We start from the raw sequence: 13,563 nt of genomic DNA on the forward strand, positions 1-13,563 counted from the left end.
AAATCAGTGTTTGCTGTTCAGTTATCAATCAGTTTATACCAGCTTTTAATAGCGGTGTCACGATTCGATTTGACTTTCAACTTTAAGGTCACGATTCGATTTGATTTAAACACGCCATTGTCGACTATGGAGTCTTGATTGTTAAAGATCAACACATCATTGGTTTTATGCCCTGACAACTGTCATTTACACTCTCAAATTCTTCTTTAAAAAGAGACTCCCTTTTTTTTAGAAAGTGTTTCAAAAATTAGACTACAACAGTCTACAACATAAGAACGCAGTGGCTTATGTTGGAAATTGTGATTTTTGTGATCGGAAGCTAATTTTGATCGATTTCCGATTTTGGAATCGAAATGGTGACACCCCTAGTGTTTAATGCTGTTATACTATTTTAAACATGTTGGGTGTGTGTGTTTGTTTGTTTTGTGCAGTGTGACGTCTGCGGCATGGAGCCCATCCAGGGAGTGAGGTGGCACTGTCAGGATTGTCCGCAGGACAACTCGGTTGATTTCTGCTCCAACTGCTCCGACTGGTGAGATCCTCCACCTCCTGTCATGAGAGTGAAATTACCACATACAGACATGCAACTTAAAACAATATTGATTTGTCTACCATAAGAAATGTTTTCATAGATTTTACTGTGTTTTTTAAATTTTTTTTATCCCTTTAATATCTACTGTTGTAAATAAAAGGGAGTGACTGCATGAATGTGATGACGGAGCTTTATTTGTCAGGTATTAGATTTACTGGAACAGACAAAACAGACATTCCTGTCTTGTTATTTTAGTGCCATTTATTTAAAGTTGTTTTTTTTAGTATAGCAGAGATACAGAGTGGAGATTCTCATCAACGGCCCCAAACTGTCCGTTGGCTTGGTGTGTCAGGGTCTTAACTCTTCCTTTCCTTCAGGATCGTGAGACTGACACAGCGGCTCTTTCACTGACATTTTCCCTTTTTTTTTCCCCTGCTCGTCCTCCAGCTTGTTCAAGACAGAGACCCACAAGCCTAACCACCACTTGGAACCGGTGCACCAAGCAGACACTTTTCTGGACAGGGACTACTGCCTGCCGCAGAGCACAGGCTACAACTACCTGGACCCTAACTACTTTCCAGCCAACAGATGACAGGGTCCCAGGCGCCTCTAGCTCCAGGCTCTCTCCACATATCCCACAGGCCACTCTGTGCATGGCTCCATCCTCCAAGTCCAAGATAACCGCTTAACCCGCCGCCAGGCAGGAAGGCCAGCAGGCTGGCAGACAGCCAAGGGCCTCAGAGCAGACCACAGTGCTGCTGGTGGGGTAGGGTGGGGGGAGGGGGGGTGCTGTTGGTAAACTGGCCTCCCTGACTCAAGCAAAGGGCGGCCATGTTGGTTCCTCAGAACAAGGGGGCCCTGCTCCACCTCAGCCAGGTTAATCAATGGATCTGTGATTTGAAACGATACACTATTTTTAAAAAAAACAAGGCACACCGACATTCCCGAGCTCTGTGACTCCAGGAGGGCTGCCCCCCCCCTTTCTCCTCTTCCCCTCATCGCCCTCCAGTTTACCTCCCTGTGCTGCTTCGAAAACTGGAGAATTGACGATCAGTCTGGTGAGGCGCCACCTGATGGAGATGTGTGGTCATAGTGGACTGTGAAGTCATCAACTGAGATACACATAGGTGGTTTGTATGTGTGTATGTGGTCTCCGTGTTATGCAAGAGTGAAAAATGTTCTAGCTAGGTATCCGTAGATTGAGTATTTATGAGTCGCAGCTTCCTCAGCGGGAGCTGCTGCGAAGGAGAAGTTAGGCGGCGTGGAGCGTGACGCCGAGGTGGGTGTGTTTTTTCCGGCCGCAGACTGTAGGAAGTTCTGCTGATCCACAGACCTGTACGTGTTGAACGGACCGTGCGCCCATGTTTGAGCTTGGAGCCATTCCCTACCACTGTCACACACAACGCTGCTCTCTCACCTTTCAAACACAAACACACTGACACACACTTTCATCTCTATTTCCTTTCCGTTTTGCTCTCTCCACTAAAACATGTCTAACAAGGAAGCACTACAGCACGGAGAGCAAATGTTTTTGAAGGCAGGCGAATGGGAACGTATGGAAAGTTTTTTGTTTTCATTTTTTTTTGTTCTCCTCCCCCCAATGTGTGCCGTTGTTGATCATGTTGAGTGTAAAAGTATATGGTGAAAAGTAGTCAGCGCTAGTTGCTGTGTGCCATTTTTAAAAAGAGAATTTTTCCTTTTTCTGGGGAAGGGAATTCCACCTCTGAACCTGGCCACAACTTCTCCCTTTCCTGCGTGGCGCCATCGACCCACATTGTCCTACATCATCGATCCAGTCATCATGCCTCTAGATCTTCTTTAATTTTGCAGTCCACTTTAAAAAGGTCCATTTAAAAGATTGTATTTTTATTAATCTATTTAAAAAAAAAAAAAAAGAATTGAGGTAGTGGTTGGTGCCTCCACAGCGGAACACACCCACACAATTTTATACACATAGATTTTGTTGTGCTTGAGTAGACACCATTTTGTATGGTTTTCGTCTCCTTCCCTCACCCCCTTTGCCCTGCTTCAATATCTGTGTATAACAGTCTGTTCTTATGTAAAAAAAAATAATAATGTAAAAAAAAAAATGCTAGAGGAGAACCGTGGAAATAAAAGTATGTGAAAATAGTGTTTCTACACCTGTGGTTCCTGTATTATTATTATTATTATTATTATATGGTTCTGCAGTTTAGAGCTGCAACGATTAGTAGATTATTCATTAGTTGATTTGATTACTTAAAAATATATGCAATAATTAACTAAAAAACATTGTATGGACTGATTATTGATTAAATGAATCCCTCAATCATCAGGCTTGAGTTTGCCATGTTATGAATTGAGCATATTTTTTAGGCTAAATGCAGTACCTGTGAGGGTTTCTGGACAATATTTGTCATTGTTTTGTGTTAATAATTGATTTCCAATAATAAATATATACATATATTTGCATAAAGCAAGCATTTTGCCCACTCCCATGTTGATAAGAGTATTAAATACTTGACAAATCTCCCTTTTAAGGTACATTTTGAACAGATAAACAATGTGCGATTAATTTGCGATTAATCGCAATTAACTATTAATCGTGATCCAATATTTGAATCTATTGACAGCCCTAGAATGGATGCAATGTAGAAACCTCCAGGTGAAGTCAAGAAGATGTGAAAATGTTCAAGTGCCTGATTTTTTTTTTTCTCTTTCCGTTTGTGCTCCCAACATGTGACCTTTGGTGGTTCAAACGCTCCGTGACTCATCACATGCTGCGGTTAAAGCTAATATTGCTGATCTTGGATCCATGTGTTGTATCAGCTTAAAGGTGGATACACACAGGCAAAATGTTTTTGTGCATTTTAAACAGTATGTTAAACTGTATCCCTTTTGTTACTTTATATATAATTTCGGCACCTTTTTGTTGTGATCTTCTCACCAGCAGATGGCGATATCAGATCAGCTGTGGCCATTCCCTGTCCTCACACACACACACATAAAGCACCAAAGCACACACTCAGAAATCCTCCTCTTAGCAAATGCACTGGCTTTATTGAATGTTAAATACCAGACTTAAACAAACACCTGCACGATGAGCTTGGAAACATACAAATGCAATATTCTTTAATACTCTTTTCTGATTTTTATTGAATGCACAAAAGGCAGTTAAGCTTGATTGTAATTCTTGCATGCTTGTTACGATATAAAGCATGTTTGCTGTGCATGAGAGCATGAGCGCACACTGACATTTCCACTTTCTAACGCGGCGGGAACCCTCCCTCTGCTCCTTCGGTGGGAGAGATTTCACATTCAACTAGAAACATGCTCTCAGTCACAGCAGGGAATGCTGTTTTCTCAGTACAGTTATCTGCCTCGGTCCGGCAGTTGGCAGCATATATTGAGGTCAATGTAAGAGAGAGACAATGCAAGTGGATGAAGCAGAATGTGACAACCAGGCGCTTCGTCAGTGTCAAAAGCAGAAAGAGGTTTCACTGATTGCTGGGAGTGTTTGGGGACATGCATACCACAGTTCAACGAGCGTATGTCTGGTGCAGGTGTGATGTTATGTAGGTGTGGTGGGCGAGTCTCCAGAGAGAGAGAAGGTCTTCACAGGTGGACCCCCCCCTGGACGGCAGAGTTTGGGGAGGAAATTGTAGAAATCAGAAGGTCTCCATCACCTGGCAGATCTGGGCGAACACTTCGTCTGGCGACCTCTCTGCGTCAACCTGCAGACGGAGACAAACTGTGCTGAGACGAGGCCCTTTCAAAAACCATCAGTGTCTTAATATGCAGTCGAGGACAGAACAGTCTGCCGCAGTGCAACCTCTGCGAGCTCACAGCAGACTGGTGACCTCAATACCTGCTGTGGCATTTAAAGCCTGCACACACACACAACACCTGATGTGGCATTTAAACGTTCAAACGGCTCATTTTAAAGGGACAGATCAACCCCTGAACAGAAATTCTGTGATTATCTACTGACCCTCGTGTCAGTGGAAACGTCAGTGAAAGGATCAATCACACAGCGAGCTAACCCCTGTGCTTACATCCTTCAGCTCCAAATATATTCTAAAATAATCATTTCTATTAGAGAGAAATGAAAATTGTATAGTTGTTTAACTTTATTGTTTTTATTTGTTTTGTCTATAAAGCTTGGAAAAGAAGGCAAATTAGCTGTTTGCGTGTTCCTTATGTTGATTTTTCTTGTATGTTTATATACAGATTGGTAACAAATCAAAGGAAAAATTAAGGAATAACAAATGCAGATGCTTCCATACACGGCATGAGGAGTCACTGACTAGTTGGATGTGTGAAGCTGATATGAATCAATATGTAATGGACCGTGACGCAATATTAAAAACTTAATGTTCATGCATTATATTTCTCCAAACAGCTCATGAAACCTGATTTATTTTAACCGAACACTTGCACTGTGTCCAAAAACTCCTTCACTATGTCCTATCATGCACATAAACTAGGGCTGTCAATCGATTCAAATAGTTGGTCATGATTAATCGCATGGTTGTCCATAGTTAATCGTAAATTAATCACACATTTTTTATTTGTTCAAAATGTACCTCAAAGGGACATTTGTTAAGTATTTAATATTCTTATCAACATGGGAGTGGGCAAATGTATGTATATATTTATTATTGTGCATGTGATTATCATAAAGTGGGCATATCTGTAAAGGGGAGACTCGTGGGTACCCATAGAACCCATTTTCATTCACATATCTTGAGGTCAGAGGTCAAGGGACCCCTTTGAAAAAGGCGTTGCCAGTTTTTCCTCGCCAGAATTTTGTGTAAGTTTGGAGCGTATTTAGACTCCTTCGCGAGAAACTAGTATGACATGGTTGGTACCAATGGATTCATTAGGTTTTATAGTTTCATATGACAGCAGTATCTTCACTCTTGCTTTAAAACAACCTAAAAATGTATCGTGTTAACTTTGACAGCCCTAACATAAACTAAAGTAAAAGTTCTGCCAGAATGTTAAATAGAAAAATATGGGAGATAATTAGATAAGTATTGGGGCCTTTTGTACCCAGGGTGCAATTGTTTGGCTACAAAAACACTCGAGGAACTAATCTTTTACTTTAAAAGAAGGCAGGAATGTGTTTGAGGGGCCTTTAAATGTGAATGAATTTCAGCTGAGATGAAGTGGATAGAAGTTTGCTAATTCTCATTTGATGGGTGAAGTGCTCCTGACCCCTGACCCCTGACCCCTGACCCTGGCAGAGTTAGCTGCATCCAGCCACACAGAATAAAAACTAATTTCTCTCTAAAAAACAATGTTACCGTGTGCAGAAGCTTCTTGCGTTCATAATGAGCTGCCACTGCCTGGCTGTCGCTGCAGAAGCTCTCAGCCCTCCTGTGCAGGACGCCGTCTCTGTCTGAGGCCGGGTGGAGGCCGGAGCTGGATCCGCGGCGACATTGCAGGCGACTGGACATGGTGTCGGCCGAGCAGCTCAGCAGGAGCACCGCGCTGGGCTCCCCCATCTGACACACAAGGCACAGGAGGAGGAAAATCAGCAACAAGTCCAGGTGACTGTATATCACTGTGCTGTTATCCCATCAGTGTTAGTGTTACTCTATCACACTGCATCAGGAAAAAAGGAAAATGTTTCTTCCATTTGCTGCTCTTGTGACAAACAAATAATTGTCCCTCTGAACACATCATTTCAGTTTGTCGTGCTTCACCATTTTCTACCATTATCTCCATAATGTTTTACTATACGTCATATTTAGTTGTCATTTTAAATTTTGTTCTAAATCAAATGAGCTGAGCATGAACATGATTTCAATTTTCTCTTCTTTTATTCATGTTCCTGTGTACAGGTGTGTCAGTCCGGGGCTCCGACCTTGGCCTCATAGTCCTCAGCATGTCTCAGGTCTCTGGGGAAGCTGCTGATCACGAGACTTTTCCCCTGCCGGACTGCCGCCGCCACCGCATCACCCAGCAGCTCCAGCAGTGTGTCCTGGACATCCAATACACACAAACAGCACAAGCATTCATTACCATGTAAACACCAATGACTCAACTTAGACCACCAAAAAAAGCAGGGATATGCACGCATTTATACATTTGTGTGAGGCCTTCCGTATACGTACAGCAGGCTGGATTACCAACTGAACAAAGCAGGTTCACTGTGTGTCTATTAATGAGCATGAAAAATGATTCTTGAAATATTTCCTATCTATAGGGGCCCTGCCTTATGTCACAATTTAGTTCTAAGATCTTTTTTATGTTTAAAGTTGTGCTTACATGGCGAATAGTCAGAAATAAACTTCTGTTGTATCAAAAAATAGCTGCAAACGGACGATTTTAGATTAATATTTATTTTAAATATTGCTTAATCTTTTGATTATGTCGATTAATAGTCAGAAGAATGTCAGAAAAATGCCCATAACATGTTCCCAGAGCTCCAGGTAATGTCTTCTTCACATTGCATATTTTGTCTGACCAACAATTCAAAACCCAAAACATGAAATCAAAAACAGAGAAAATCAACAAAATCATCAGGTTTGAGAAGCTGAAACCAGCAAATGTTTGACATTTTTTGCTTGATAAATGACTTAAACGATTTATAAATGATCAAAATAACTGTCAGGATATAATGAACGTTTTATAAGAATAACTTTTTTTATTAGATTTGCTCAAAGTTACCAACTTTAGCTTTAAGTTGTTGTTGAAGATCAGAGTGAATGCAGATGTCACACTGAAGCTGAGGAGTGAAATACAAAACACAACATTCACACATGTGAACACAGTACACTGCAATGCTTTTTCTTTGTTTGCATTTTTATTCTTTTCTTTTTCCAGTTTGTTCCTAGAAATGCTGCACATGATCATACGGTATATCTTGTTTTATTATATTCAGACAAACATCAAAATGCCTAGAGTGACATAATAGACATAATACATGAACACCTTTTGAAAAAGGACTTTCAGTTTGTTGTCAACACTGCTTCATATTAGGTTGCATTGTAGTTTCAGTCCAAATCTGTCACACGTACATGTACATTAACTACAGTTTGTGACCACTGTACTTTCAGAGCCATTTCCCTGTATTCATATGCACTGAAGTAATGACTTTCAACACTCTTCTCCTTGATGGTTAAATAATGAAGCAGTTTTTTGACTGATGCAGTTCTGTTAGGCCTCTTGGGTCACTACAGGTATACTATGTGAAAACTCACCAAAACAGTGTATGCAGAGATGTCACACTGAAGGTGAGGAGTGAAATACAAAACACAAGGTGTTTCACATATCTTGGAGCACTGTAATTGTTGCTTTGAAAACTCACATATTAAATCATCATTGTGTGTATGTGAAAATGAATTGAGTGAAGCAACCAAGTACATTAACTACAGTTTGTGTCCACTGTACTTTCAGAGCCATTTCATTGTATTCATATGCACTGAAGTAATGACTTTCAACACTCTTCTCCTTGATGGTTAAATAATGAAGCAGTTTTATAATTATTATTATTATTATTTATTATTATTGATGGTTTTAAGTAAAGTGGGAAGATACCGGAGCACCCGGAGTAAAACCCACGCTACCGAAGTAGACAACACACTGCTGCCCACTAAGGAGGCCCTGAGAGACCATTCACTGGTCCTACAGGGACTCATGTCTGTCCTATAGAGGACATTCACTGGTCCTACAGGGACTCATGTCTGTCCTATAGAGGACATTCACTGGTCCTACAGAGACTCATGTCTGTCCTATAGAGGACATTCACTGGTCCTACAGGGACTCATGTCTGTCCTATAGAGGACATTCACTGGTCCTACAGGGACTCATGTCTGTCCTATAGAGGACATTCACTGGTCCTACAGAGACTGATGTCTGTCCTATAGAGGCCATTCACTGGTCCTACAGGGACTCATGTCTGTCCTATAGAGGACATTCACTGGTCCTACAGAGACTGATGTCTGTCCTATAGAGGCCATTCACTGGTCCTACAGAGACTGATCTCAGTCCAATAGAGGCCATTCACTGGCGGGAGGCAGGACTAATACATTATCACTTATAAAATAAAGTGTTCAAGCTCTTGAAGCAGCAGAAGAACTTGCTGGTGGTGAAGCAACAACCCGTTGGTGGTGTCTTCAGGTGGTTTTCTATAGTGGAGGCTATGTATTCATCAAATTCAGTCTGGTTCAGAATTATTGAGACCAGCACGCCTGTTGTAGAGCCCCACTTCTTGCAAAGGTCCTTGTGGATCGCCTTGTCGGCCTCATTTATCATTTTCGGGGTGATTTCAATTTCTACTCCCTCGACTTCTGCCCATATTTTTTCAAAGACGCGCTCAATGATGACCTTTGGGTTTTCAAATTTGCAGTTCACCTTGACTTTGCGGAAGATCCGCGCCACCAGCTTCTCAACAATAAGCAGGATAGCGTGTTTTTTTTGTTCTATCTGTGCTTTGAGCTGCTTAGATGCTGTGAGTGTCGATTTTGCCAAATCGGTGTTCTTTAAAGCGTCTGTGGCCCGGCCAACGTGGATGCCAGCATAAGTGGCCAACCACCACCTCAGCAGTCCAAAGTAACACCAGACTTTGCGGTGTATTTGAGCCTCCATCATCTCACGTATTGAAGCATACTCTGACTGTATGAGTGATTGTGGCACAACGTCAGGTATCCCCTCCATGATGTAATCGTAGAGGAGATCACAAAGTGCCTTTGTAAAGACCAGGTCTTTTCCACTGCTAATGTCTTTGAGTCTAGCCAACAGAGCTTTTTGTTTTCCATCACCGTTTGACAGAACTGTAGAGGTAAAATCACTCATGAACTCCTGAATCTCATCCTTGTTTTTAGCTTCGGAGTTGGGGAAGAATTTTTTCTTCAGCTCAGTTGCGCATCGATGAATTGACAGTTTGGCAAACTGTGTGGCAAAAAAGGTCTTTATCTTTTTTGCCAGTCCCTTCAATTTCAATTTCCTCTCTTTTTTGGGTTCTGGGCAGGCACTGGCCAGACTCTCAACCTCGTCGCTGATTGACTGAACGATCTGAGCTGCAATATTTTCGGTGTCAGACTGCAGCAGCTCTTGCTCGGTGTTGTGCATATCATCTAGAAGAGGTCTGGTGATTTCCCTGAGCTCTTGCCTAATTATTTTCTGTGCAAGTTTTGTGGTTGCAGTCACAAAGCTGTCGTCACCACGCTGTTGTCCGTCAGTTACAGATGTGTCCTGATTTGCGGGACGGTCCAAATGGCGGAATTTGGTGAGTTTGCAGGAAGAAGATCTTGCAATCTCTGGCCTCGGTGATTGTCGAGGTGTGCATTTCATTTTGCCCATGAATGTTTTAAACATCTGGCATGCATGACTGACCATTTCAGCAAGTGTCTTAGACTCAAGGTAAGACGCATCCTCTGCTGATGAGCTGTTGACCTGTTTTGCAACTTCTTCAGCAATCAAGTCGGTCAAGGAAATCGTATTGACGCATGTTATTTCAATGCTCACGTCCAGAACCAAGGCAAGAGTCCGAGGGAGTGTGTCTCCCAGACGGGACAGAACACAATCCTTAGACATGGTCGTGTCCTGAGGCAAAATGGACTCTGCCAATATTGAAATCAGTTCCAAAATCATCTTTGCCAACATCACTTGTGTGGCTTCATCAGCTGCACCTGATTTCAGCAATGCCTGCTGTTCAGCTGTGATCCTTTGGAAAAAGGATTCAATCGCAGGACGAAGAATCTCCATTGCAATCTTTCTAGACATTATGATTATCTTTGATGCTTCTTTGAACTTCTGTCAAAATCCTGCTGTAAAACAAATTCTCCTACTACCCTGCTAGTCCTGCTCTTACTGTCCTGCTCTCTCAGTCGCTCAGCCTGCAATGATGGCAGGAATTATTCTCTCCTATAAGTAAAATTATCTTCAAAGCCAAACCTGAGATCAATGCAACCGACCTGACGTCACATAGCAACTCCGACCTGACGTCACATAGCAACTCCGACCTGACGTCACAGATCAAAGGAGCCCCATTTTAAACTCTGACCTGACGTCACAGCTCACTCCGACCTGACTTCAGTTGCCCTTAGCAACCGTTGCTAGGCACCTGCAGCAGCTCTTGATCGTTTTCTCGGGAATCAGCTGGACATATTCAAGTCAGCCAGTAGTTTTCAAATCAATAACCACAAATAAACTATCACAGTTACCATTCTAGCTACCTTTACTTTAGTAAAAACACCATTGGTAAGGTTGCTTGTTTTGGGATGTTTTTGGGGGGAGAGTTTCTTCTTTTGGGGGTTTCTGTCGTAAGATCTGGCAACACCGCACGTGACGCACTCCGCTCAAAGTTGCCAAATCCAACTGCTCTTCTGCTCTGCTGTCCTGCTAGCTAGCTAACTAACTGCTAACACCTCCTGCTTATGTTTAAAGCATTTTATAATCAGATAAATTGTTAAAAGCTGCATCATGTTGCTTCAAGAGGACTTTGTGGGTGAAGAAACATCGTGTTTGTTGCAGGAGAATCCTCTGTCATCCTAAACCACTTCAACCTGGAAGGTATGTTTCACTTCAACCAGCTCTGAGGCCAGAGGCCTGGACTACGAAGCAGGGTTTATGGTTATCGAGGTAACTTCAGGGTTAACTCTTCTGGGTTTCCAGTCCTACGAGGCTGGTTCACGTCTTACCGGGTAGATCTCCATGGTAACTGATGCTGAACAGCTAACCTGCTCCGGAGCAGGTTAGCTGTTCAGCATAGAGATCAACTCTATGAAAGCACCTCCTGCTGACCAATCAGAGCTCAGTGCGCTGATTATATGATAATATTACACACATATGAAGAAGTTACAGTCATAATCCAGGCTAATGACAACACAGTTTAAACTGAAAAATGCAGAAAGGACAGCTGGATTTATGCTGTGGTAGTTTACCGCTTTGATTTATATTCTTTTATTTATATTTCTTAACTTGCTCTTGAGTCCGTTTCACACCGCCAGGGAGGGGGACGCAGCTGAAAGAAGGTTTAAAAGATGATAGACACCTCGTGTTATACCCAGGGTAAAATGATGAGTAGTCTATTCATCTATTACACTCTTAAACACTATTTATATTTAGACAGCATATCTGACATTTGAGTGTTCCGTTAAATTAATAAGTCTGTTAATTTACGCATTCACACATCAGAGTTTTTTCTTTTACCAGCTGTTCTTCCTGCATTTGGCAGCTTCAACGGTGTTTTTTTTAGTCTGGATTAAGTGTTTAACTTTTCGTATTTGTCTAATATAGTTTACTCTTCCTTTGTTAAATGTGCCGCTCTGCCTGTCTGTCTGCTGACAGTAGACTTGTCCATGTCTGTGATTGGTCAGGAGCTGCAAACACCTCCCCGTTCATGTGAACGCGCTCATAACCAGACTGAGAAACACACAGGGTCTTTCCCATTAGTGCTTTTATACGGCTTGACTCCTCGACTCGCGTCTTAGTCCCGCCCACGGGAGATGCGAGCGGAGGAGGCGAGGAAAAGACTCGAGGAGAGAGGAAACGAGGAAATATGTTTTTAGAGACATGAGACGTCGTTTCCTCTGAAGCGTCACGTGAAGCGACGTCCGTTTCTGATGACAGCAGCAGCTGATCACAGCTGGATCAGCTGTCAGTTGGCTTCAACAGCTGTTTATGTCTGAACTGATCTAATAGTAATAAAGAAACAGAGTTATCAGAGCAGCAGTGTTTCCTCTCTGTAGCCTGTTACCTGTTTAACAAACACCTGCACATGAATAACAGCTGCAGTCTGTATTTCTACTGTGGACTGAGTCCTGCTTAGAGGACCAGGAACCATCTCTACTGTGGACTGTGTCCTGCTTAGAGGACCAGGAACCATCTCTACTGTGGACTGTGTCCTGCTTAGAGGACCAGGAACCATCTCTACTGGCACAATATCTTTATATTATTTATTCATTATTAGCGTCTGTATTAATTTATATTCTGACAGTAGAAGTTATGTATTAGTTTGAGGGGAAAGTGAAATGATATAACTCATATCAAACCCGACGCTCAGGAATTATCAGCCTCATGTGACTGAATGGAAATGAGGATAAATGATGTAAAAGGTATAAAAGACAGACTCTCCTTCTCTCTCTGACTTTAACTGGATACTTAATAAAAGTGAATGAGTGAAATAACAGATCATCAAAAGAAAACTCTTTCTAATAAATGAAGAAAGTTATTTTAAGTCTGTTCGTTGTCAGCTTTTATAAACCCCTCTCAGTGTCAGACTCCTTCAGTGACGGTGTGTGAAGCAGAGAGACTGCAGGTCCTTCTGCTGCTGGAACACTTCACCATCAACATGCTCCGTTTGTTGTTCACACCTACAATTAACACAGATTATAACTAGACGGTAAATCAGAAGACAACTAAAATATAAAACTGTTAATCTGTGATCTGTCTTCACTCTGGTATGAAACTCTAGTGATGTTGATGTATCAGATCAGTCTGATCGGCGCAGCGTCCAATCAATAACTGATATCCAGTAAGGGGGCGTGTCGGTCGGTGATAAACTTCCGTGCAGGAAACACTGGAGGATGCACTGGTGTATCCTCGCTCATAGCTCCTCCAGCAAGCCTCCTCGCTCCTCCATCCTCGCTCCTCGATGCGCATTTTATGAATTGGGACGTCCTTCAAGATGGAGGACTGAGATCGATTTCCGGGTCACAGCCGGAGGATCGAGGAGCGAGGAGTTGAGGAGGCGAAAAATGCTGAAATGAGATGCAGCTACAGTGTACTTGTCTAAATAAAATAGCGTTCACGATAATAATAGATGAATGGAATACACGTCTTTTAATCCTGCGAACATTAAAATGCGTCTGAGTATTTAAAGATCCTTTCACCTGCTTCTCCCCTCTCTGGCGGTGTGAAACGGACTCAAGAGCAAGTAAAAATAAATAAATATAAAAATATAATTCAAAGCGGTAAACACCCTCAGCATAAAGTCAGCTGTCCTTCCTGTATTTGTCAGTTTAAACTGTGTTGTTTTTAGTCTGATTATGACTTAAACTTCTTCATATGTGTGTGATATTATCATACAATCACTGCAC

General features: G+C 42.1%; 2 protein-coding genes and 1 long non-coding RNA gene across 5 annotated transcripts in view; 2 read left to right on the forward strand and 1 right to left on the reverse strand.

Annotated features, from left to right (window-relative positions):
• Window positions 1-2,662, forward strand: part of zzz3 (zinc finger, ZZ-type containing 3) — a 29,411-nt gene extending 26,749 nt beyond the window's left edge. For all 3 annotated transcript variants that reach the window (XM_074652016.1, XM_074652019.1, XM_074652018.1), the window contains exons 11-12: window positions 432-532; window positions 980-2,662. In XM_074652016.1, the coding sequence (XP_074508117.1) occupies window positions 432-532; window positions 980-1,124 (246 nt within the window). In that variant the 3' untranslated portion in view covers window positions 1,125-2,662. The remainder of the gene's footprint in view (window positions 1-431; window positions 533-979) is intronic.
• An 880-nt stretch (window positions 2,663-3,542) lies between these two features.
• Window positions 3,543-13,563, reverse strand: part of ak5 (adenylate kinase 5) — a 111,344-nt gene continuing 101,323 nt past the window's right edge. Inside the window, exons 12-14 of the mRNA XM_074652020.1 lie at window positions 6,384-6,500; window positions 5,821-6,021; window positions 3,543-4,245 (exon numbers count right to left, since the gene is read on the reverse strand). Coding sequence (XP_074508121.1) covers window positions 4,180-4,245; window positions 5,821-6,021; window positions 6,384-6,500 — 384 coding nt within the window. The 3' untranslated portion in view covers window positions 3,543-4,179. The remainder of the gene's footprint in view (window positions 4,246-5,820; window positions 6,022-6,383; window positions 6,501-13,563) is intronic.
• Window positions 10,934-13,563, forward strand: part of LOC141777599 (uncharacterized) — a 68,279-nt gene continuing 65,649 nt past the window's right edge. The window contains exon 1 of the long non-coding RNA XR_012595929.1: window positions 10,934-11,035. This is a non-coding gene — a long non-coding RNA (uncharacterized LOC141777599). The remainder of the gene's footprint in view (window positions 11,036-13,563) is intronic.

This window comes from Sebastes fasciatus, chromosome 11, assembly GCF_043250625.1.
Source record: "Sebastes fasciatus isolate fSebFas1 chromosome 11, fSebFas1.pri, whole genome shotgun sequence".
Taxonomy (NCBI): domain Eukaryota; kingdom Metazoa; phylum Chordata; class Actinopteri; order Perciformes; family Sebastidae; genus Sebastes; species Sebastes fasciatus.